The sequence below is a fragment of the Lissotriton vulgaris genome, chromosome 8 (assembly GCF_964263255.1).
Source record: "Lissotriton vulgaris chromosome 8, aLisVul1.2, whole genome shotgun sequence".
NCBI classification, from domain to species: Eukaryota; Metazoa; Chordata; class Amphibia; order Caudata; family Salamandridae; genus Lissotriton; species Lissotriton vulgaris.
Genome location: NC_141696.1, coordinates 1,080,394,547 through 1,080,419,558, shown reverse-complemented (window position 1 = coordinate 1,080,419,558; position 25,012 = coordinate 1,080,394,547). Strand labels below are relative to the sequence as shown.

Here is a 25,012-nt window from a genome sequence, read left to right as displayed (position 1 = left end):
ATATCTATCAAATCACTTATCAATTGAATGCATAGATAACAAGGCCTCCAGCATTCTATGGCCTATGGAACACGCCACAAAAAAACAAGCTGACAGAGACACATCTGAATGGTTTTCCATCTCTGAAAAATATATTTAGAGGGACGCCGTTTTATTTGTTCCACACTTAATTGAGTGTTGACTTCTCACAGGGCCTAGTTTTCAAAGTTATAAATGCCAGAAAGATTATTTTCCTTAACCTTTCATTACAGCGACTTTTTGTTTATAATTAGACATTGATCGATTTTCACTCACAGAGCTTGGCCGCAACAATGCACAAACAAATATATATATAGACGGATAGATTTTCAAAAACTGTCTAAAATCGAACATCTTTTCGTCACAGTGTAAGGCGAGAGAAGAAACTCATGCAGGAAACAGGAAATAGATAGCTAAGAATCCCCACACATGTGTCGGTATTAGTGTGACATTGCATTTTCTACCCCAGACTGTTTTGTGCACTACCACCTTTTCCGAATTCTACAATACGGCGCTACATACATTTAAAAAGAGCGATGCGTTTCAATGCTATAGATCACATTAAGTGTCTGTGTACACGCCAATATGGCATATACGTGTCAACAAATGTACATGATGCCAAAAACCGTATTCTTGTCCTCCTTAAAGAAGCCTTGACTAACCAGTGTCAGTAAAAGAGAAAGCTGCAACTATAAATACATCTGCACAACATATTACAAATTGTGACATTGATTAATTGTGGAAGGTCCAAGACTTTGTAAACATGGATTTTGTTGTTGCTCCTTTCATTGAGCAGACAAAAGGGATATGAAACCCTATTCATGCGAATAACATGACCTACTTCGTCATATGGTTGCACCTCAGCTTGAACACAAGTCAAGGCAGGTCTTATTCTGATTCATTGTTTCCCTGTGTGGATGAGCTGTTCTAAGAGGGGACACAGGCTAAGAAGGTTGCAGCGACATGTTTCGGACTACTTAGAAGCCTTCTGAAAATTATAGACAGGTTTCCTACGCAGCTTAGGAAGACAGTGGTCCACTCCGTATTCACCTTGCGGTTAGATTATGGAAACTCATTTTTCCTGGGGGCACCTAAATTTGTAACCCACAGACTGCAGGTGGTTCAGAATGCAGCTGCAAGGCTGCTGTGCAATGTCCCTACATGGAAGTCAGTGAAAAAGCACTTAATCGGAATTCATTGGCTCCCTGTAGAAGCCAGAATAAAATTCAAAATACCAGTCATCACCCACAAAGCTTTCCATAATAGAGGTTCCAAAAAAATCAAGAGGCTAGTGTCCCCCTACATCCCAAACAGGTGGCTGCGATCAAGCAGGGAGGAACATTTAAAAAAACAATAAACGTCAGGAAGGAGAGATTGGGAGGAAGATCTTTCTCCATCCTTGCTCCTAAACTCTGGAATTCTTTACCACTGGAACATAGGCTGATGGATAAATATTTACAGTTCCGCAAACCAATCAAAACCTGGCTGTTTAAGCAATACCTCTAAGACCCAGCCAACCCCTATCAGTTACGTGACCTTTTATTGCTGGGATGCTTTAGGGCAGCCATGCGCTCCATAAATCCCATATTAATAATATTAAGAGTGGGTCCCAGTAAAATGACACCAGGCTTCAGATTTGCCTACTATAAAAATCAAAATTGTCTGATTGTGCCTATACTTCTGCCCTTCCATCATATGTATACTGTAGCTTCAGACAGAACCAACTCCAAAATGTACCACAAAAGTAGAGAACACACTGTGAGTGTTCATCCCCAATGACTTATTTAGGTTACAGATTTCCTGCCGAACCTTGGTGCTGATGAAAGTCTAGTGACCACAGAAGGCAAATATCGTTGGTAGAAACGTGACTATCATGAAAGATAAATAGATTCATAACATCTCTTTCACCTTTTGATGTTATAAACCAATTGGGGGCATCATCAAAACATTTTGCGCACTTCTCTAGAGAACATTGCTTCTTACGACCCTCCACAATCTGTTTTCAGATGGCAAAACCACACTTTGAACAGTAAGTAAGTAAGTAATGTGTTTATTGTACTGTTAATTAAAGCCTTTACAAAAATTGGCCGTCTCCTATACACTTTGAACAAGGCATCTAGGCAGGGAAGTAAAGAATATGGCATATCTTCAACTTTTATTGAAGATAAGGAGCGACGCTATGATGATGCATGTCACCTTCTGTGAGTGATGGGTCATGGCCATTTTTTGATCAGCAGAGAGAACAGGGCTACTCAGATTTCCAAGTTATTGGAATGCCTCAATTAATTGGTTTATTATTACTATTCCTAAATGTCTGGGGGTTATCTATCACACACATAACTTTCTTCTTATTCTCTGTCCCTCATTTGAGACTCATTGGGTAAAAAAAGGTGCCTCTTAGCACCACATTTTAGGAAATGTTGCTTACAGAATAGGCCCCTTTTGTTTTTATTATGTGAGTTGGTCAGCATATTAATGATGTACACCTTGGAATAATGTTGCGTTCCATAGTGCAGCAAAAATCACATGGAAAGTTTGTGGCATCCACTGCTAAAGGATGAGGAATAGTCTTCTATGACTGGGAATGTTAAAATGGAATCATCTTATCGTCTGTGAAAATGTAACTTTTTATACCACTGTCCCACGTGGAGAGGGGCTGAATTTAGCATTACTGCTCCAAATAATATTCTTTCGGAAATTATGAAAATAGTACTTCACAGTGATTTTAGTGGAATTTTAATGTCTGACGGTGGCTCTTTAAATGTTAGATTCTTGATGCTTTAATTCTGCTGAGTGAGGTACGTTATAATACCTGGGTACATTAATGCTCATTAGAGCACAAACAGCATGTAGGTATTTGCTAGCACAGATACGTGAAAATGAATATCACTATAAGTGCCTTTAAAAATATTGATTCACTTACTAGGAACATTGTCACAGTAAAAGTGTCAAATCCAACAATATTGCTACTCTGCAAGCCAAATTTTGCTCTGTTATTGACACCTGCCCTGTGCTCAGTCCGGCTATTATCACTAGCTGCAATCCAGTACTGTTTGTCTGAGTTGCTGACAATTATCTGTCTTACTAAGTCAGCAGGCCATACATTCTAATAGGGATACCTTTCCTCTGAAAGTTCCTACTGAATCAATCCCCAGGGCAGCCTCATCACATATTAATCACGGCATTCCCGGGGTGGAGCATACCCCTTCCGCCATTTTGCGGTGAGCACATATAACATCAAATCTCCAAAACAGAGATTAGAATTTGCCAAGACAAATCTGGCCATCTCCTTATTTCCTCCTATTGTTGAGTTGGTTTAGCTATAAAATAGAAGAAGGATCTTCTAAATAGTTGGACCTTTCTCCTTTTCCTGCTCTACCCACTCCACGTTCAGGATAACACCCCCCCCCCCAAATCAGAGCATTCCACGGGGGGAGACCCATTTGATTTACCCATCTCTGCACATCTCAGTTCCACATCTTAGTCCAAGCAGCTGATGCTCCATGCTAATAAGAAATCACTGGACACAAAAGAAAGTGTGTGTTAATATGTCAAGTTCAAATGCATAATGCAAATTTAATGAAGAAAATTGTAAAACTAAAACTATTAAAATAGATAAACACTGGTATTGCTCATACTGTGATTATCTTAGAAGGACACTACTTCAACCAACATCTAATGTATTCTGAAATGCGAGATAGCACCTGACTCAGAAATATAATTTATTTATTTTGGACAACCAGTGAATCCCTTTTTAAAATGTAGTCCACTCTAACCCTTATGCTTATCCATTCCTAGCCTTAAAAAACATTAATACCCCTAGCTCTTAAACATTCCAGAACTCGAAAGAAAACCCTTAAACTCATTACTACCCATTACCCTTGCCCATTTCTAAGTCATAAAATCCCTGTCAACCCCATAATACCCCTTACCCTTACCAACCCCATATTCCTAAACCCAGCTTTAAAGCTCTTACTACCCAGTAACTTTGTTCACCCTTGAACCCTAAACCCCTTTTAAAACCCTTAATATTTTGAATCTTTACCCATCCCATAACCCTTAAAACCCTTCTTTTTTAGTGGCATACTAATTATGTCATTGAAACATATACCAGTGTGGTAAAGAACTGCATGGTAAGGTATAAAAAAAATGCCCGCGTAGTACTTACCTACTTTGGAAAGGCTCGTACGGCAATGTCCTGTGAGGAAAATACTGCAAGGAAATGGCTGTAACCATTAGATGCGTATATTAACCCTAAATCAATTTGGGATTTCTACTTTTGAATGATGAAGTCATCACTAAGAAAATTAAATATAATTTTTTTTAAATATAATTTTTGCCTATTCTTGTTTTCAACTTAATCAAACATCTTCAATATCGTCAGATTGCACAACCAAAATGAAGTTGAAATAAACAGAAAAATATGCTTCTCATTGCTGCTTATTTCTCATTTTGAAATTTGGCAATACCAATATATGTGAATATTATATGGTGCACATGGAATCGATGAAATACAACCAACTAAAGTTCGCCCATTTTGAACTATTTTGCCATTCCCATTACTAACCAATGACAATAAAATATATGTTACAACTTTAATATCTGCAGATGCGTGTACATATGACAAATAGATCGTGGTACAGAGTTATACAGCAGAAAAAACTAAGCTTCTCATCTACCAGTAAGTTTAAAACATTATTTGCTCATCAATAGAAAAACATAGGCCAAAAAAGATACAAACATATCTAATATAGTATGTGAAGTTTGATTGAGTCACATGAGTGATATCTCTTGTATATCGTAAGAGGTTTTAGAGATAAGTACCAAATTCATATCAATTCTATTTACCATTTTATAAGTAAACAAGGATGTCTCACATCAACTCCTGGCATATCTCATTGAATTGGACTGATAAAAAGTCACATTTACACAATCACTGAAAAACGGGTGTGCAATCCCTCTTAAACAAAAGTCACCAATTTGTATTATGATTATGTTTAGCTAAGGAAAAAAGTAAGCCATGTAAAAAAAAGTAAGCCATGTATTCAAGGTTACATTGTTCTTTCAATTTTGTTTTTTATACACAAGTTGGCCAGTGGATTTTAAATGAGGTCTTCCGATGCATACCAGCGTTTACCAGTAGGGGGACTTTAGGTGAGTGAGGATTTTTGTGTGGGCATCTCATATGGGTATGGGGTACAGAGGAAAAAACATTTATGTTTCGGACATATTGAAGGATTAATACAACCTGAAAGAGTTTCATCTGTTTTTCATTCTATCAGAACGAGAGTTACCATCCATACTTTAAGACACGCCTGATCACCATCTATAATTTTTCTCTTGACTTCTTCGTATTTTGTATCTGTAGGAGAATTGTGCATAAGCAGAAATGTATCATGGTCACTGCTTATGTGGTTTTGGAAGAATATTGGCAAAGCTAGACGAATACATCAGAATGCAAGATATAAAATCATATGTCATGTTTTCTCTGCTTCCATTGCAAAGTCTACAAATCCAAACTTCATCTAATACTTTGATGAATTCATCTGTCTGCCACCATATTCTTTCAGGATGTATCAAAATATTGGGGCAGTTTATAGCACGCATGCTTTGCAAAAGCGAGTGGAAGTTGTATAGCTTTCTACCATTTTGAACTTAAGGTAAACCATTTTAAAATAGCAACCATAAATTTGTTGGTAACCTCATGGATGCTTGAATACAGTAGAAATACCATCACTATACTTATATCATGTATTTGCTTGTTAATCAATCACAGGGGATAAGAATATGATTGATCATTGGCTTTTTAGTAGTGTGAGAAACTCCTTTATGAAATTAGACACTATTAGTGTCTAAAATTTCCCAACAAATTGAGTTGATTCACTTTTGGAAAATTGCTTGAGAAGAAGTTTCTACTCCCACAGGAATAAAGCATTAAACCAATACTCAAAATGTCGAAATTTACTCCCACATAATTAAGTATATGTTTGAATAACATTTCTAACTTTTATAGAATTCAAAAATATTTTCTCAAATACACTGGGTTATCATTTAGAATCGCATATTTCCAAGAGTACTGACATTTGGTAGCATTTCCGCATGTAGAAGTGAAGCGGGTGCATATTTTCACACTTGGTAATGAAAAGCACAGGAGTAGAAGTAATTCAACTCTCTTTTTAAATGTTCACAAGGGGATTCATCTTCCCCCTTATGAACTCTATTATCCTACACACATAAATATTGTACTGTTCAGTATTAATCCTGACTAAAAATACACATTTATTATGGACACAGACAGAAGTAAAGATACAAGGTCAATTGTGGTGGGACATTTACAGTTAGTCAGTACCATTAAAGTAGCAAAGTGGTGTTTTCCATCTTCTACAGTTGGATTTACCCTCTAGCATTCAAATCTATATCACTATAAGAATATTTACTAATTAGATGTTAATATGACCAAACCATTTTCTCTTTAGATGTGAATTCTTATGGATGTTATGTCAAATAGATTATAGACATGTTTATGGAAAACATAGGAAGGAAACAAATAGGCAGTTTTAGCATTTTACTGTCACCGTCAGCGATACTGATGCAATTACTATCATTTATAGAACAAGAGAATAAACTTAAGGCAGAAGGAGATTTACGTAACTGTTAATCAGTGTATGTGTTTTTGTGTGACTGTGACTCAATGTGTGTGTGCGTGTGTATGTCTAGCAGTAAGTCTGCCATATTATGAGTAAGGGTGTATGTTTTACATGCATGTATGTCTCTGTGTCTGTGCATGTCTTTTTTATTTGTTTTCCAAATATTTTATTATATCATCTATGTGTAATTATTCTCTATTATTTCGTATGCCTTACGTAATATATTTTCCATTAAATAGTAGGAAACATCCTGTGCGCTTGTAGTTAGTTGCATTGTTAGTTGCATTGTTAGTTTGCAGAAAGTCTCCACTTTTCTAATGAAAATGATTCATAAAAAGTAATGCAGTTACATATTTTAATGAGCATTTCAGATTTTGTAAGCATTATTTTGCATGCAAGTCTTACTTAATATATGACTTCAGTGTGAATTAGGTGACTATGCTGGCAGCAGAAGTGCTTTCTGGCTAGGCCTACCACAACATGAAGCAGGACTAGGTCTAGAGATGAGTTCCAGTCATGCCCCTGGATCAATTTATGTTCAGAAATTGTATCTCTATACCAGTGAAATAATGACATATGATTTAAATCATGTACTTCTCATACTTAACAATGCATCTAAATCCATGAATTAGAGTTGCAATGTGAAATGAAGGAAACAGTTTCATTGTGTTTTGATTGGCATGTTCATATTCCACAGATTAAAACCTTCACTACTCTTGAAGCAGATGCATTATGGTACACATTAAATACCGTTCCCATTTTCGCACGGCCTGTCTTAATTTTAAAATACATTATGTTAATTTAGACTCATGCTGGGGTGTGTGGATACTACGTTTTAAAAAAAGGAAACAGAATATTTACAGATAAACAGTAAAAGATACATAGTTGGATTGATGATTGGAAAGGTGAATATAATATTTTGAATAGTTTGGAGAATCTTTACAAGCACCTTGGCCCACAGAGATGATTGTGCAGCTGCATTAAGGCAGAGATGGTGAGAACCCATTTTAAGCAAATGTTTAAGGCACAGTACAAATGGTCTTATGCCAGGGTATATTGCTATATGCAATTTTGACTCCAGTGAGAGTTCTGTTTGTCAAATTGGAATTCTTGCCTGGCAGCAAGGATTGACTTTTGCACTGACAAGCACATTGCATTGTATACTAAACCGAACAATTATCCCTGTGATATACTCTTGTCTTGTTTTTTAAATGAAAGAAAATAAAACAAAGGCAAAGTTAGTAGTATCATTTACCTTTTAAATAACTCAAAGCTAGAATTACATAAAGTAACCTGAACACACAATATTCTCAGGCTAGTCATTCATAGTAACTTTCTCAGATCTTGTTCTTTTCTGTAGAAGGTGAATGAGGACAGACCGAAATGAGAAGGTACTCTTAGAACAGTGAGCTTTTATTTTGAAGTCACAATACAGAGATAGAAGGAGAGAAAGATGACTTTGAAGCAGATTAACAGAGCCAATGGATGTGGCTACACAAAAAGTAGGGGGAGCAGCACAGATTTGTGGGAAAACACAGGCTACAGGGAGGGAATATACCCAAGCAGGTAGTTACTAATCAACATGCATGGGTAGTTTACCCCATAAAACATGGCAAAGACGAGTTAAATAATCCTAGTTTCAGCAAAATTGCAATTGAAATTTTAATATGCTTGTAAGAAATTGGGTTACTGGTTGAGGGGGGATAACACCCTACATAAGCTGCAACCAAATTCTTTGTCAGTGTGAAGTCACAAGCAAGCCCCAAATTTACCTGTGCTCAACCCTCTGGTAGCGTGGCACAGGGCAGTCAGGCTTAGCTTAAAGGGAATGTGTGAATTATTTATGAAGCAGTTCAAACAGTAGTAAAATGAAACAGCACAAAGAAAAACCTACACCAATTTAGAAAAATAGAGTAAACCTCAATAAATTATTTCAGACCAAAAGAACAAAAATATAATCACTAGAACCAGAGATATGTAATTTTGAAGATTTAAGTGAAAATAGCACCAAAAAGCTCCAAATCTGGATACCTGGTCGCGCTAGACCGGGACAAAGTCACAAGTTCAGGCCGACCAGGATGTAGCGTGGGTTGGCTAGAGGGCCCCAGTTAGACCCACTGCAAAGTCCTGCATCATCGGCAAGGCTTTCATTGATGAGAGGCTTGCTTTGTGAGGGCATGAATTGGCGATCTTTTGAATAGCGGTGGTTCTTATGAGACCGGGCCAGTGAGAGTGCTGCAAGGATGCAAAGTCCTTGCATTCGGGAAGTCCACACAGCATAGGCGATGTTTTGGGTCTGCTCAGGGTTATGCCGCACAGTAGAGGAGATGCATCAGTTCTGTTAGGTCCACATAGAGGGTGGCAGAGCACCTTGAGGCCCAGAACTGGGTTGGCATCACTTGGCAGGTTAGGACTCATAAATGGCAGAGTCCAGGTGCTGGGTTCATGAGTATTGGAAGCCTGTTATGTCGCTGAAGCCTCTGATCAGGAGGCCAGTCAACTAGCCCTTTCAGTCACTCTAGGGTCCTGTGTTAAGTGAAGCTGGCACAGTCGCTTTCACCCAGGCAAGAGGGCAAAATGTATACCTGATGCCCACTTTGAAGTGAGACCCTTCCAGAGGATTCCACCCACCCACTTTGAATTACCCACCTCCCAGCCTTGACCTGAGGTTGTATGGGGTCACAATAGACTAGAGTGAAACCCATTATAAGAGTGCCCTGGCAGGGCCTTTGTGAGGTGCATGTGTGGTAGGGTGACAGCCCCTCCCACTTTTTAACTCAGAGTGGCACATCCTGCCAACACATTGCTTCCCTTTGTCTCACTGCATGGGAGCAATACAGAAAGACCAACTGCCAACTACACCTGGTCATATGACCCAAAATACAGGCAACAGACACCAAGTAGTTGGAATAAGAAAAAGTGGCATTCTGAGAATTGTGCGATTAAAAATCCGACTTTGTCATTAAAGAGAACTTTTATTTAAAATTCTTTAAAGACCAAGCTCAAACTGTAAACCTGCTTCCAATTGGAAGTTAGAACTTATTAAATGTAATTAGGTAGCTCCAATGTTATCCTATGAGAGAGGTAGGCCTTGCATTAGTGAAAAAAGAATTTGGGAGTTTTTCGCTACCAGGACATGTAAAACTTAAAACTACATGTCTAACTTTTTTTAATTCATTGGGCCCCGGCACTCTTGGCTATGCAGTGCCGACCTTAGGGGTGACATATGTATATAAAAGGAAGGTTTGAGCCTGGCAAGAGGTTTTTCTTGCCAGGTCAAAATGTCAGTTTAGCAGTGCACAAACAGGCTGCAATGGCAGACCTGAGACATGTTTAAAGGTCTATGTGAGTGGGTGGCAAAATCAGTGCAGCAGGCCCACCATCAGCATTTAATTTACAGGCACTTTAATAGGGATTTACAAGTAAATTAAATATGCCATTTGAGTGTAAGACTTGCATTTTTCACTGCCCCAATGCTAAAGTTGACTTTGACGCACAAAAAGTATGTTGGCCTGAGGCCAGAACATGCCTCAAATGTAAATTGTTGACCTGGTACCTACACATGCATTGTCTTTTGGGCCATGTCTCTCTTCGTTAGAGAGATATGGCCCAACTGTTATCAGCAGGCTTCCCCCCCACCTTCAAGTGCAGGTTAACGTACCAAATATATCCATATAGGGGTCATCTTTTTGCACGCCATTACGTTACATGTATACCTACAGAAAAAATGAAATTAAACTGGTTCAAAACACTAATTCAATGAATGAGGGATAGTTAATAGAGTAATACAAAGCTTATTAGTCCAGACTCATAAAGCTCACTCCCATCAGTAGGCGACAGGCAATAGAGGAGAGTAAGTTAAAAGTAAGTCATTCTAACTCACCCGAAATCCTTTTTGGATAGAAACACAGATGTGCCCCTGTCCCTGAAACTGCTCCATCAAAGCACGGTGGAAGGCCAGCTGCTTTGAGGGAGACAAACATGAGGCTAATCCCTTTGTAAAGTAGGGTTGCAATTCCATTGCGGATAACTGCCACTTTATTATCTCTCTTTCTAACCAATTGCATGGACAAAACAGCTTGGGTGTCTGTGTATGCAAGGTGTAACTTATGAACAACAATTGTTTTTTTGAACTAATGAATGAAAAGTTGTACCTTATTTCCACCTTGACAAATTCATTCAGGAATAAAAATTGTTCAGGCGCATTACATTTGTATTATTATTTACCATCTTCTTTCAAGCCACATGCATTTAGGCTATGCAAATTTTGCTATGCAAAATTGCTCAATTCATGTTAATTGAAAACCAAAATATTACACAAAGGTAACATTCTTATGACACAATTATTGCCTTTTGGTAAATAAACCATAGGTTGCTTAGTTCTTGGCTCAAGTTCCTTCACAAATTATAAAAGCAATTTTAATTCTGAAGTTATGAATATCTTTTTAATTCGTTTTGTAGCCATATAATTACAATGGGTTGTCTCATAAAGCCTGAGTAGAACTCAATAGAACAAAATAATTCTGAACAGCCTTCTGAGCACCACTTGAAGTTTGGCTATTATAATAATTTGATCCTTATATTCAAATGCATTTATGCACCAATAAAGGGGTATTCTTCTGAGGTTTGTCTGGAGGGAGTGATTAATGCTACTACCAAAAAGCTCAGTAGTGATACACTGTTAAGTTCCGTATGTTGTGATATGACACTGCTTGCGACACTGAGGGGTGATTTCCGGCGGAGTAGACCAAAGATGTTAACAGGGTGAGCAGAATTAATTTCTGAAGTATAATAGAGTTTGAAACAGGGTCAAGAAAGTATGCTGCCATGAATAAAAGTACAGCCACATTCATACGTATTCAGCCCTGACATAAATCTCTTAGACTTGTGTATAAATGGTATAAGAAATTATCATACCTACTGACCCATTCTTAGCAGAAAAGTATAGAGAAGCAATATAAAGTGCTACTGACAATCTGTAGGTCATTTGGAAGAAGGAAACCATGGAGGTTCATCAAGGATTTTTATTGTAGCAAGCTGCATTGGAAATGTTAACATCACTGTTATAAATCACACATCAAGAAGATTAAAGTCAATGTAGAAATAATACTGTTGGACATTGGGTTACTGGTTGAGGGGGTGAAACCTCACTCAAACAGTAGCCACGCTTTCTGTCAGGATCAAGTCACAAAACCCCCCAAATTAACCTGTGCTTAGCCCCCTGGTACCTTGGCACAAAAGCAATCATGCCTAACTTACAGGCAATGTGTATTTATTCAGCTTTTCAAACTATAATAAAAAGAAAACACAAAACAAGAAAAATCCCAAACCAATTTATAAAAGCAGAGTAACATTTAAGAAATTATTTGAGACCAAAACAACAAAAATGCAATCCGTAAAACCGGAGATATGGAATTTATATGATTTAAGTAAATACAGCACCAAAAAATCACAAAGCACCAACCATGGCTAGCTGGCTGCACCGGGCTGGGACAAAGTCGGCAGTTCCGGCTGACCACGATGTAGTGTGGGCCGACTTAAGGGACAAGGTTAGGCCTGCAGAACAAAATTACCTTAAATCCTGGTTGTGGAACGATGCAAAGCCCACATCAAAGATGGGTCGCGCATCAGAGGTGATCTAAGTTCCTTGCTTGGAGGTGTGTAGCACAGTGAGTTTTGATGGAGATGTGATGGCGATGTGAGGTCCATGCGTGGAGGTGCATCACATAGCAGCGTTTCCGAAGAGCTATGGAAGCAATGCAATATCTTGCATTGAGATGTGTCGCACAGCATCGGTTCCAGGGTGCAGCAGTTGTGATGCGATGTTCTGCATTAAGAAGCATTGAGCAGCAGCGGTTCACAGGGGCTATGATATGAAGTCCTGTGTCAGGGATTCATCACTCAGTGGGTCCGATGTGGAGTCTTGTGAGACAATGTATCGTACTGCATCGGTTCTGCTGGGAGCACAGACAAGCTGAGCTAGCAGAGCATCTTCAGCCCACTTCCAAGGGTCAAGGACTGCAGTGGCATCACTTGATGGGGGGCAGGGTCTCACAGCTGGCAGAGTCCAGGTGCTGGGTTCAAGATAGTTTGAGCCTGTTATGCCCTGAGACTCTGATCAGGAGGTTAGCAAATTGGCACCTGGAATCACTCTGGTGGTCCAAGGATCAAGATGCATCCAGCCCTTCACTAAAGCAGCAAAGCAGCAGGCAGCAGGACATCAAGACAACAGAGTAATAGTCCTTCATGCAGAGCAGCACAACAGTCCAACTGAGTTTTCCACAGGGCAAGAGGTGTACTGTAGAATTGGGGCTGAGGGTCCAATATTTATACCTGGTGCCCACTGTGAAGTAGAAGTTTCTGGAGGTTTCCATCTGCAGAGGTGCTTTGAATTTCCTGCCTCTCTGCCCTGGCCCCAGATTGTCTAGGATCACAACTGACTAGTGTCAAACCCTCTGGGAGTTTGCCCGTGCATAACCTTTATGATGTGCAAGTGTGGAAGGTGACATCTTTTCACCCTCATCAAGTCGGAGATACTCTTATGCTCCTTTTGTCTCACTGTCTGGGAGTAATAGAGTAAGACTGCAAGGTGCATCTAGTCAAGTGATCCAGAGTACAGGTAGCAGACACCAAATGGTTAGGACTAAAAAGAACCACACTTCTAAAAGTGGCATTTACTGAATTGTAACTTGAAATCTACCATTACCATTAAAGAGGGCTTTAAATTGTAATTCTTTTTACACGAAACCCGAGATTCCTACCTGCTCCCAATTAAAAATGATCATTTATTAAGTTAACACAATGTTATTCTATGGCAGAGATAGGCCTCTTAGTAGTGAAATTTGTTTCAGGACTTTTTCACTACCAGGACATGTAAGTCCTGGTAGTGAAAGTACAAGTCCAACTTATTAAATACACTGCACCCTGCCCTCTGGGCTATGTAGGGCCTAACCTAGGGCTGACTTACAAATATTCAGAAGGGAAGTTTGGACCTGGCACGAGTTTTATCTTGTCAGGCCAAAATAGCAGTTTAAAACTCCACAGACTGGCTGCAATGGCAGGCTTGAGTCATGTTTAAGGGCTACTTAAGTGGTTGACACAATAAGTGCTGAAGACCCACCAGTAACATTACATTTACAGGCCCAGGGTACATGTAGTACCACTTTACTACTGATGTATAAGTAAATTAAACATGCCAATCTAGTGTGTTAGCCAAATTTAAGAATGTTAAAGGAGAGAGCACAAGCATTTTAGCACTGGTTAGCAGTGGTAAAGTGCAGAGAGTCCTAAAAGCCAGCAAAGATGAGTTCAAAGAACAGGAGGGTGAAAACAAAAGGTTTGGGGATGAACCTGCAGAAAGGACGAAGTCCCACAAATACCTATTGAAACTTAAATAATTATGCTATGTAGGGTTGCAATACAGACAATCCTGAAGCACACAAGGTTCCAAAAGAAGAAGAGGGTTGCTAACATAAAGATACTCTAGGGTTAAGTAGAGAAGTTGAAAGGGAACAATATGGAAATTGACATGTAAGAAGAAACAAAACAAAGTCCTTAATGCAATAACTTTATACATTTTCAATTATTTGCATTGTCTGATGGTCTTTTTTAAGGTTGTGATTTTGTAAATAGTGGTGCCTTCTTTTTAAAGATTAATCATTCAACAGAGATGTTGTTTCCTGCATGTTGGTAATCAGATGTTTACACTTGATGTTCCTGTGAATTACAAATACATGAGACAGTCATTCTGTTTTTTTTCACAAAGAGAAGAATACCATTACAAACACATTATTAGTGGTTTAAATAAGGTTGTCCTCTCAATTTTGATTTTAAATTCTTTATGTGTGACATATAATACCATTCTTAGCAATCAGAAAGAGACTTCTGCTCTGTGATATGGATTGTACTTCCGCATTTAAGATTTTAGTCTTGAGTGAGCTAAATTTGCATATTTGCATGCTTACTTCATTAATATTCATATATGAGCAGGATGTTTACTCCAAATTTAATGTGACTAATCATTCTAATTTGAGCTAAATAGGGTTTTCTTTATTTAGTTACTTTATTAAAAGCACACCAGAACATTTTTTTAATATTCACCGCAATTGTGCATTAATAAGACTTGCTCATTCTGTGAAATGGTAATTAGCTAAATGAACAAAAGCAGCGGCAGTCATGGCAATTTAATTTGAATCAATGGAAAGTTATTATTACTGAGTATCTTTTCTTATCATTTGCTAGTTTGAGTTTAAAATAAATAAATTATCTTCTCCTTTGCTCAGTTAAACTAATCTTCCTTATTTCAAGAACATCATTTAGCATTACAGCAAGAGTCAAAATTAAAATACATTTGGACAAATGAGTAAGCTAGATTTTTTGTCAGTAGTTTTGGTGGAGTTTGGTGGATTTGTTATAAAGGTACAAATTGAACTTGGTTATTTCACTTCCACCTGTAGAATCAACACATAGAGACCAAACAAGGAATCAAATGTAATTGGAGCATCGTAGTGTGCAAATAATCAAATGTTTTTTGTACCTGTTAAGATTTTTGCATCTCTGTGTAAAAAAGGTGTAGCTTCAAATAATTAAATACTTTTAAATCATATCCACATTTTAACATTTACAATGACATTGCAGTTGAAACTGGAGGGGGAAATAGTGAGCGCTGGTAGAGTGGCCCCCCTTAATCTATGGTATTTGAAAGATCCCCATACTCGGAGAAGTATAGTCAGGGCCTCGGAGCACTACTTTCAGGAAAACAAAGACTCGGTAGATTCCGCACAAACAATCTGGGAAGAGTATAAGACGGTTATCCGGGGAGAAACTCTCTCCCTAATAGCCGGTAAAAAGAAAGAGAGACAAGCGGATCTTGAAAGGGCGGAAGAGGACGTGATGAAGTCAGAGGGAGAGCTGGCCTGGGCGGTTTCCCCTGAGGGCCTTCACCTTCTTAGATTGCGACAAGCTGAGTTTCATAACATAGCTGAAGATAGGGCCAGGGCGCAGAGTAGAGTGGTCCAAAGGAAGATTTATGAGCTGGGGACAAGGCAGAGAAATTAATAGCATGACTGGATAGATGTGAGTGGGCATCAAGAATAGTGCCTGAGATTTTGGGGCAAGATTCCAGTCTTGTCACGGACCCACAAGTCATAGCTGACACCTTTGCCAAACACTATCGTACAGTGTGTAGTGCGACCGGTATATTTACGGAGGGGGACAATGCAGAAATGTTGCGAGACATCAAACTTCCTACACTCTCAGAAGAGAATAGGAGCTATCTAGACTCTCCTCTGACCAATGACGAAGTGGCGCAGGCAATCCGTGGTTTGAACTCAGGTAAAGCAACAGGGCCTAATAGTATTCCCATTGAATTGCATAAATGAAACTCTAATAAACTCGCTCCTCATTTCCGAGCAATGTTGACAAAGAGCAAGGAAAAGAGTATGCTTCCGTATGATCAGCGAGTTGCTAATATAGTGGTTATACATAAGGAGGGCAAACCCATAAATAGTTGCACTTCCTATCGGCCGATATCACTTTTGAATATGGAGCCTAAGGTCCTGGCCAAATTGCTGGCGTCACACTGCTGGAGTACTGAGAAGAGTACCCACCATAATGGAGCAGGTGGTCGTCGTATCATTGGACGCCACCATGGCATTTGATATGGTGGAGTGGCCATATCTGTTTGCTGTGTTAGGCATGTTGGGCTTCAGACAGGAATACATAGGTTGGGTCCGTCTCTTGTATTCAGACCCAATGGCTTGGGTAGTTGTGAACAACCGCAAGTCCTCAGACTTTCGGCTTGGTAGGGGCACTAGGCAGGGTTGTCCCTTGTCTCCCCTTCTCCTTACATTGGCAGTAGAGCCCTTGGTGGCCTGGATACGGCTGTATATATCAATCCGTGGATTGAGGTGGTGTCTGGACTGGGAGGACAAGATATCTCTCTATGCAGATGATGTCCTGCTGCATCTTACTAATCCTAGAGGGTCACTGATCTGCCTCCTGGATGTACTGGAAATATTCGACAAGTACTCCGGATTTACTGTGAACTGGCTTAAATCAGTGGTTTATGTCCTTAGGGGTGAACCACCGGTGATCCCGCATGGTTGCCATATCCCAATTGTGTCTGAGGGGTTCCGGTATCTCAGAATCTTCATGACACTGGATCCGAAGCTACGCTATACACGTAACTTAGACCCAGCTATGCAGAGACTTAGAACTGACGTGGCCCATTGGAGATCCCTCCCTCTTTCCATGTTGGGCACGGCGGTCCTGTTCAAAATGATGGCCCTCCCTCGCTTTCCCTACGCACTCCAGAACACAATGGATCCAGTCCCCTCATCCTACTTTAAAGAAATTGAAAGTTTCCAGAGGCAGCTTTTATGGCAGGGCAGGCCTCGAATAGCATTTTCTAAACTGACGCTTAATTGGTATGATGGTGGGATTAGTCTTCCTGATCTAAAAAAAGTACTACTGGGCGGCTCACCTGGCAGCTATTAACCACGGGATATGTGTTCATCTGGGTGATCCCGGATACGCCATGGATAGATGGCAGCTTCCTGGAGGTGACTATACCAGAGCGTTATACACCACGCCTCGTAGGTACCCACTGACTGGACCGACTGCACGCTGTCTAAGTATGGCACACCATCACCAAACACTTAAAATGGGATGATAAACTTACGCTTGCCACACCATTGTGGAACTCGTAGAAATTAGGAAGCCTCTGAAAATCCAAGGGTTTTGATAAGTGGGATCTTATTGGGATCTCCCGAATCAAGGACATCTGGGGGAGGGAGCGGTGCAATCATTTGCGTCGCTAAAATCCCAATACAAGTTGGCAGACACCTAGCAGTTCCGTTACCTTCAGATCCGTCATGCCCTGCTTACTCATGTACCAAGTGGCACAGCGCTTCCGGAGGCCTCCCCACTGGAGGACAGAGTTTATATAGGAAATTGATCAACAATATGGAAGACCAGTTACTGGGCCTCAGACAGCGGTGGACCAGGGATGGCCTAGAAATTGATGATGAGGACTGGCAGGAGGCAGTCTCCTCCCCGCAAGTAGTAGCAATCCCACACCAGGTTGAGGCTAATACAAAAAAAAATATTGCACAGGATATATGTCACGGGTCCTAACATTGTGCGTATGGGACGAGCTGAACGTGGTGTTTGCAGGAGGGGGTGTGGGGAACTGGGAACCTTCATTCACATTCTATGGCAATGTCAGCAGATACAACATTACTGGAGTGACATCCACCGCACCTTGAGGTCTGTGTTAGGAGTAGATCTACAACCGGAAGCCCGTAGATGTTTGTTAAATATCTGGGAACCTACTGATCTTAATATGTATACCACGCATTGGGCAACTTTAGCATATATGATCGCAAAACGTAATATTGCACAGAAGTGGGGAGCCTATCAACCGCCTCAATTGAAGAACTGGAAGGAAGATCTGGACTGGTGTATGTATAGAGAGAAGTCAGTCTTCATTGCAAGGGGATGCCCCGGGAAGTGGATTAAAATATGGGGTGCATGGAACCACAATAGAGGTGATGTCTGTCTCCCACCAAGTCGCCACTTAGACACTGATACTGTTGATACCCCTTGATCTGACGTATGTAATAATGATAATGTATTCTGTACACTATACGATATTGCTGTGACGCTGAAGTAACCTGCTTTTACTTGATGGATGTGTTTTGATTTTACTGTTTAATAAAAAAAGAAATATAAAAAAAAATACAATGACATTGCATTCCATTGCTTGCCGGTTTAAGTTTGATTGATTCTATCCTAACAAAAAGCATGCAAAATCTCAAGTGAGTTAGTGAAAAAAAAGATGAAGTTATAATGAATTCTAACAATTTACATGTGCAAATTGACATTACTCTTAAGGAATTTAGGGCCAGATGTAGGTATCTAAATACCGGTCGGTAACGGCCGAAAATACGGATTTTCGGCCCTTACCGACCGGTATTTGTATACTGAGATGTAGGGCATTAAAAAACACAGATTCTGTAAATTTACCGAATCGGTAGTTTTACCAATTCGGTAAAATTACCGATTCGGTAAATTTACAGTATCTGTGTTTTGCGATGTAGGTAGCATTGTAAACAGTGCTACAGGGCTTTAAGGATTCGTTATTTACCACCAACTATTAGTTAGTGGTAAAGAACGAATTCCTATGTAAATGCAAATATGTGCATTTACACCTGTGCCATGTGGCACACATACATGCCCTAAGGGCCAAAAAAAGCAATTTGTGCTTGTGTGCCATGTGGCACACATACATGCCCTAAGGGCATGTATGTGTGCCACATGGCACACAAGCACAACATGCAACATGCACAACACATACATGCCCTAAGGGCATGTATGTGTGCCACATGGCACACAAGCACAAATCAGGGGTGCAACAGGGTATCAAAGTGACACCCTGCCACCCTTGAATTTTTTGGTATTTACCGAATCGGTAATTACCGATTCAGTAATTGACATTCATTCCTATGGGCCTCCAGGCCCATAGGAATCAATGGCAAATACGGAATTGGTAAATACCGATTCGGTAAATACCGAATCCTACTGATTCGTTATTTTTTACCGAATTATTACCTACATTGGATTTACCGATTCATAAATACCGAATTTGGTATTTTTGAAAATTTTTGGTATTGAAACAAATAACTTGAAGAGTGACAATAAGCCCCAGCATATGTAGATGAGTGTATTCTTCAACACAAGCAGAGTTTTAAATACCTCTTTACTGATTAGCGATTAGACTCTGCACTCTTTCTAGAGTCTGCCTCCCTGCATAACTAGCAATATACAGTGTGGTTCTCAAAATCTTGGAATAAAGTAGTAGATCAGCAGCTGACAACCAGCAGCTAGTAACATAATTTCTTGAATATGTGTCTGTATTAGAATTTGCCGTTTCACCAGGATGTCCTGGGGCAATTGGTGGGACTTTGAATTTTACATAATCCTTCACTGGAAGCTAATGAAGCAAAGCTTTTTCTTGAGAATTATGATCTTCAAGTTTAACTTGCAAATAGTCATGGGCTGGGTGACCCTGGCAGAGGGATTAGAATATATATGCACATAGGGCATCCAGATGATATTTAATAAACCCAGGAAGAAACCTCCCACAAATTCAATAAAAAGGCTCAACCAATAACCTGCACTCGGATGATAGATGCACTTCAGAGGCCCAAGAAATCTTTCTTTCATGCCTCCTACTGCTCCTTGTTGCACACATGTCCACATGTTCCTGAATGGCAATGCGACACCACCCAGCTTTCCAGCAGGTGGGAGCAGGCATAAACAGAAGACCCTCAACAATAATTGTATCCAGAAATGGTGAATAATCATACTCATAAATTCCTCATGAGAGTTGTCATCATTAAGCTTGTTCCATGTTTAATGGATATATTTAGTGTATTCATAGTTGTCAAACAAAGACTAAATGTGAAATCCTCACACTGTTTAACATGGCTCCTGTCACATCTTCTAGAAAAACACCATTGTTCTACAGTGGTGTGTCTTCTTCACACTAGTATAGTCCATCTCTATGAAATCCTGTTAAAAGCCAACATGACCACCCCGAGGAGAACATCATAGGACCATGAACTATGGATAGGTCTTTTACCACTCACACACTCACCTTAAGTCTTTTGGGGCCATCCACCATGTACAGCCTAAATTCATGTGAAGAATTCTGCAGAATCTGAATCATGGCTCTCCTTATGATTGGAAACACATGTTTATAGTAAATGTATCGCTATTACAGCACCCACATACCACTAAACTAATATTGAGTTGTAAATTGATTTTGGCAGCTTTACAAATGTAACCTTATATCAAACTATCGCAGAGCTGCACAGGTTGAGCCTATCTTACTTATGTACAAATGGGTAAGCTGTGGACACTTATGAGGCAGCTGCTACTATGTCTGATACAGTAACTAACCAACAATATGAAACACATTTTGGAGAGTAATGAAATTGAGAACATTTTAGAAATCCTGAATTAAGTGTAGCTATTTTATGACTTTAGCCAAAATCAAATGGTGAAGCAACACGAAAAATAAAATTTTATTGCTCAAGAATGGGACATGCATATTCTGTTCCACAGCTTTTCATTAATATGTTAATGGTTTGCCATAAGCAGGTCATGTATCCTTACAGTACGCATAGTTCTTGGAGAAAGGCAAAGATCCAACGGTTCAGTAGGTTACAAACTTCACTTTGGCCCTTTTCAGCACCTCCAATTAAAAATGTGGCTACCAATTTCAAATCATACTGAACAGCAACTCTTATAATCGATTTGTATTAACTTTATTAGATCCATCACTGACTTGTTTATAGTGCATGATAAAGAGCGGGATGTATCAGCATTTTAGTGTGTGAGTTGTTAGAGTATTATGTCTCATGAAATACATATTTAATGATCATTTGTAGGTCATAGATGCTCCAGTTTATAGTTTCATGAACAAATTAACAATGTTAACACTAATGCAGAGTATCAACACTAACTAACACAGATGGTTTCCCGTTTTCTTACACAAAAGTGAATTCAGGCCAACAGTTTGAAGTAAAAAAAATCCTGGTACCTTTTGATCAGCTTTTCATTCACCCTAGGCAGTAAAGTTAGAGCCAAGTAACTTGATAGCCATCCAATTATAATGTGAATAACTAGTTGGCAAAGTTCATACTGGTTATTAATTCCACAAAAAAGATCAATCTTTTTTTCTCAATAATATTGTCATCACTTACAGATAACGGCAACAGCATATTTATTTCTTTTTCATATAAACATCTATCTTCTATGGGTGAATACTTTTGATAAAGCTGCATGCTGAAATCTGCATTTGCTGGAATGCCTCCTCCTTGCACTTGTGTGAATCTGATTTTGTTTTTAATTATGGATAAAATTTACAGCTTCCTTGGCACATAAAGCATTACAAAGTCAACACGAGCTGTTTATGTGAGTATGTTTGTGTTTATGTTAATAGCCTCTTAATTGGTTGCGTGACCCATCTAAACACTTCTGTTATTCTCGCACAAGGAAGATTACAGTTTTGCCATGGAGGTGTGGGATAACCCACGCATAAATATACTGACCCAGCACATGTTTTTCACAGTCAGTCCGCCTCTCGGAAGAGATGTGCTAGGCCTGGTGACAGGAACACCTTGCAGATCTAGGGCAAAGCGCCACCAGCATTACATTGCCCAGCTTAGATCTAGGCAGCCGCTGTAAAACTCAGTTCCCAGCATGGCTCTGTCTCTTTCCTCCCATTCATGCATGATCATCATAATTTTAGAAACTAAAATACTAGAATATATGTAATACAAGGGGCGATTTGCCAAATTAAGATTGCTATATTTCGAAAAAAAAACATTTTTGCAGATAACAATTGTACTTTAACCCCTTCACTGCGGCGGCTATTCCACCGCAGTGCTAAGGGGGCGGGGTGGAAGAGCGGAGGGCGCATGCTGGTGACGGAACCGCTCCGTCGCCAGCGTCGGTTGCGCTGTGCTTATGACGGAGCGGTTCCTTCATGGCCCAACCCGCTCAATAGAACGCTAAGCGCAGGCGCGGAATTCGCGCCGCGCATGAGCGGCAGGCAGCCCATGACGGAACCGCTCCGTCATCAGCACAGCGTCACCTCAGCTGATGACGGAGCGGTTCCGTCATCAGCATACAAGGGGTTAAGACCATATGAATTAACCGGGCTAGAACATTATAATACACACGTGATCCCCATACCATCATTGGCCTAATTAACCCATTTCATTTTGAATTATGGCCTGCTTTATACACACTGGATACTAGCAGATGCTTAAGTGCCTTAACAGTAATTCCCATTACCTCTACATCCATCTTCCATGTTTTTGTACTTACTGTCGAGATCTAGTAAAAGACTTCGATCTGGTCTTCTTTATAAAAAACAAGTCAGTACAGTGTTCCAATAACTTAATAACCCTTGTTTGTCTCAGCAAAAACACAACATACCTCTATATCAAAGTTTTGCTTACTACTTTTACTTGTGAAACAAATATTGATGTATACAGGTATGTGCTACAACCCACGTGTCCACGATGTACATATTTCCCAATGGAAACTCCTGTACGCCTGAACAGGAGAAGGTCAGCAACCTCGACTTCACCTTTAAACTCAGCAATAGTGGCTTAGGGGTCACCAGGAGAGAGTATTATGAAAGATGCCCAAAAGTTCTCTAATTTACTGAAGCTCCCTTTCTGCCTCAGAGATAGGAAAATAGTGTTGGCATGCAATGGTCCAAACTCTTAATTCATACTCAATGCATTATCTAGGTAGGGCCTGCTTTGCAGAATTTTATTCTACAACTGTAGATTTCTGTCTCAGGGTGAGTTAGTTATATTATAGAGGAGGACCAACATAAGGAGGAGAGACATTGAATGCTGACTTGGTGTGTATGTAGACTAGCGTATCTAAGGGTAAAGAAAAACACAATGTACTAGTATGCAAACATCGACACGAATATTTACTATTACAAACATGTTTTCAATGGCATTGTCTTTGGCTGAATTTATAATAAATGCCGAGGCGCAGCAGTGAGATTTCAATTACATTTGCCCAATCACCCTGGGCAAATGAAGTGGTTGCTCTGTCTTTCAATTTAGTTGAAAATGTATTTGAATTCTGAAGTATTTAACAATGTAATGAATACCAGAATGATTCACACCATGCCCCAGCACTGCAATGCAGCTTCTCACTTTTGTTAGAGGCACCTTTATGAGTCAAAAACGACTTCAGTTGAGGTCAGAAACAGATTCTAACTTTTGCAACCTGATTGTGTACATTTCAATTGTCACATAAAGGCTTTTATGTCACACCTGCAGACAACTAAAGCTGTTTACTGTCGATAGAACTATTGTGCATTGTACTGCTATGGAGAGTGGGCTTTAAGTCAGTCTATTGATAATGATTGGCTGTTTTTCTTGTTTTCTTTCTTCTTATTCGGTGGTTTTCTTTCCTCTTCTTATGTTTTTCAATCCCTGGAGAACAATGTTTTTACAGTATTTCTGAATGGATAGGTTGTAACCTTTCACTGCATTTCAAGGAAGTGCATGTGTTTTTTTAATGTGTTCCCTGTGTCCTGCTCCCCTTCACATCTCGACCAGCTTACCTTCTGTAATGATCTCTCCCTCCCAACTTGTCTGTTTTGTCCCCTGCTGGCCCCTGTACAGCGCAGCTTTTTAATTTTGTTTGTTATTTATGTCTACTGTCTACTGATCTCCCCTCTCCTATGTTGATCCATGACCCTTCCAGTGTTGCATTACTAACACCCTCCCCCGAGCTATTAACCCATCCCCATGCCTCTATTGCTCCCTTACTCCCTTCTTGTCCTGTTCAACTAATTTGTTGCCTTTTATAGAGGGCACAGCAGCTGCAATATGCCACCAGGGCACTCCTTTTTCTATAATGCACATTTTCAGCTACACACTTTTTTTTATATTGAACTCTTCAAAATGGCTGTTCATCATCTCGAAGCAGTAAATAAAAGTAAAATAAAATGGCTGCCACAGATTTGTGATGTGTATGTGCACATATGTAGAGACATATGCAAATGCGTACTTCATCGTGCTGGGGCTGGCTGACTCTTTTTGTTTTTGCCAATGTTGTTTAGCATCGGCAACATGTTTTAGCTTCCCTTTTTCATGATGCTGTTCAGCTTCAATGCAGTTCAGCATCAATAGCAAGCAATGGGAAAGTCAAAATATCAGATAAAGCATTTCAAAGGTGAGATGTATTGACTTTGACAATCCTTGTTTGGCATTTCTTTTGAAATTATCCTTTTTTGTTTGTTAAACGAATGTTTAAGCATTTTAAAGTCAACGTATTTGAGATTAATTCAAAATACCTGCTCACAATTTATCATTAGAACAAGAAACATCATTTATAATAACATAATCTATGATGGAATCAGTTATGATAGAATCAAAATTGATCTGCCCTCAAACCTTTAGATTCACTCACAGAAAATTATTTTAGCTTCACATCAAAAATAGATGTTGTTCGTGAACATGACTCAAAACAAGAGCATTTAAAAATACGGAACATAATTTCTATGTTTAATTGGTTTCTGTGACTTCACCACTTTGCCATTAATTTAACTGAGACACGAGAGGTAATACATTCTGTGATTAGATCCATTGTCTCCTAGTTTCATATTCAACAATTCTACTAAAAGACCATCAGAACAAAAAAAATATTATGTTCTTCATATTTAAAATTAAATTAGATGGCTTTTGTACTGTAATCTAGTTCATGTAAGGATTGAAATAGTCTTAATCACTGGACATATG

At 39.4% G+C, this 25,012-nt stretch overlaps 1 protein-coding gene across 5 annotated transcripts in view; it reads left to right on the top strand.

Moving 5' to 3' along the window:
- Window positions 1–25,012, top strand: part of PCDH17 (protocadherin 17) — a 195,541-nt gene that overhangs the window by 83,141 nt on the left and 87,388 nt on the right. For 3 of the 5 annotated variants that reach the window (XM_086934909.1, XM_086934908.1, XM_086934911.1), the window contains exon 4: window positions 5,107–5,172. The exons of the other annotated variants lie outside the window; for them this stretch is intronic. In XM_086934909.1, coding sequence (XP_086791035.1) covers window positions 5,107–5,172 — 66 coding nt within the window. The remainder of the gene's footprint in view (window positions 1–5,106; window positions 5,173–25,012) is intronic. 5 annotated transcript variants of the gene reach the window in all.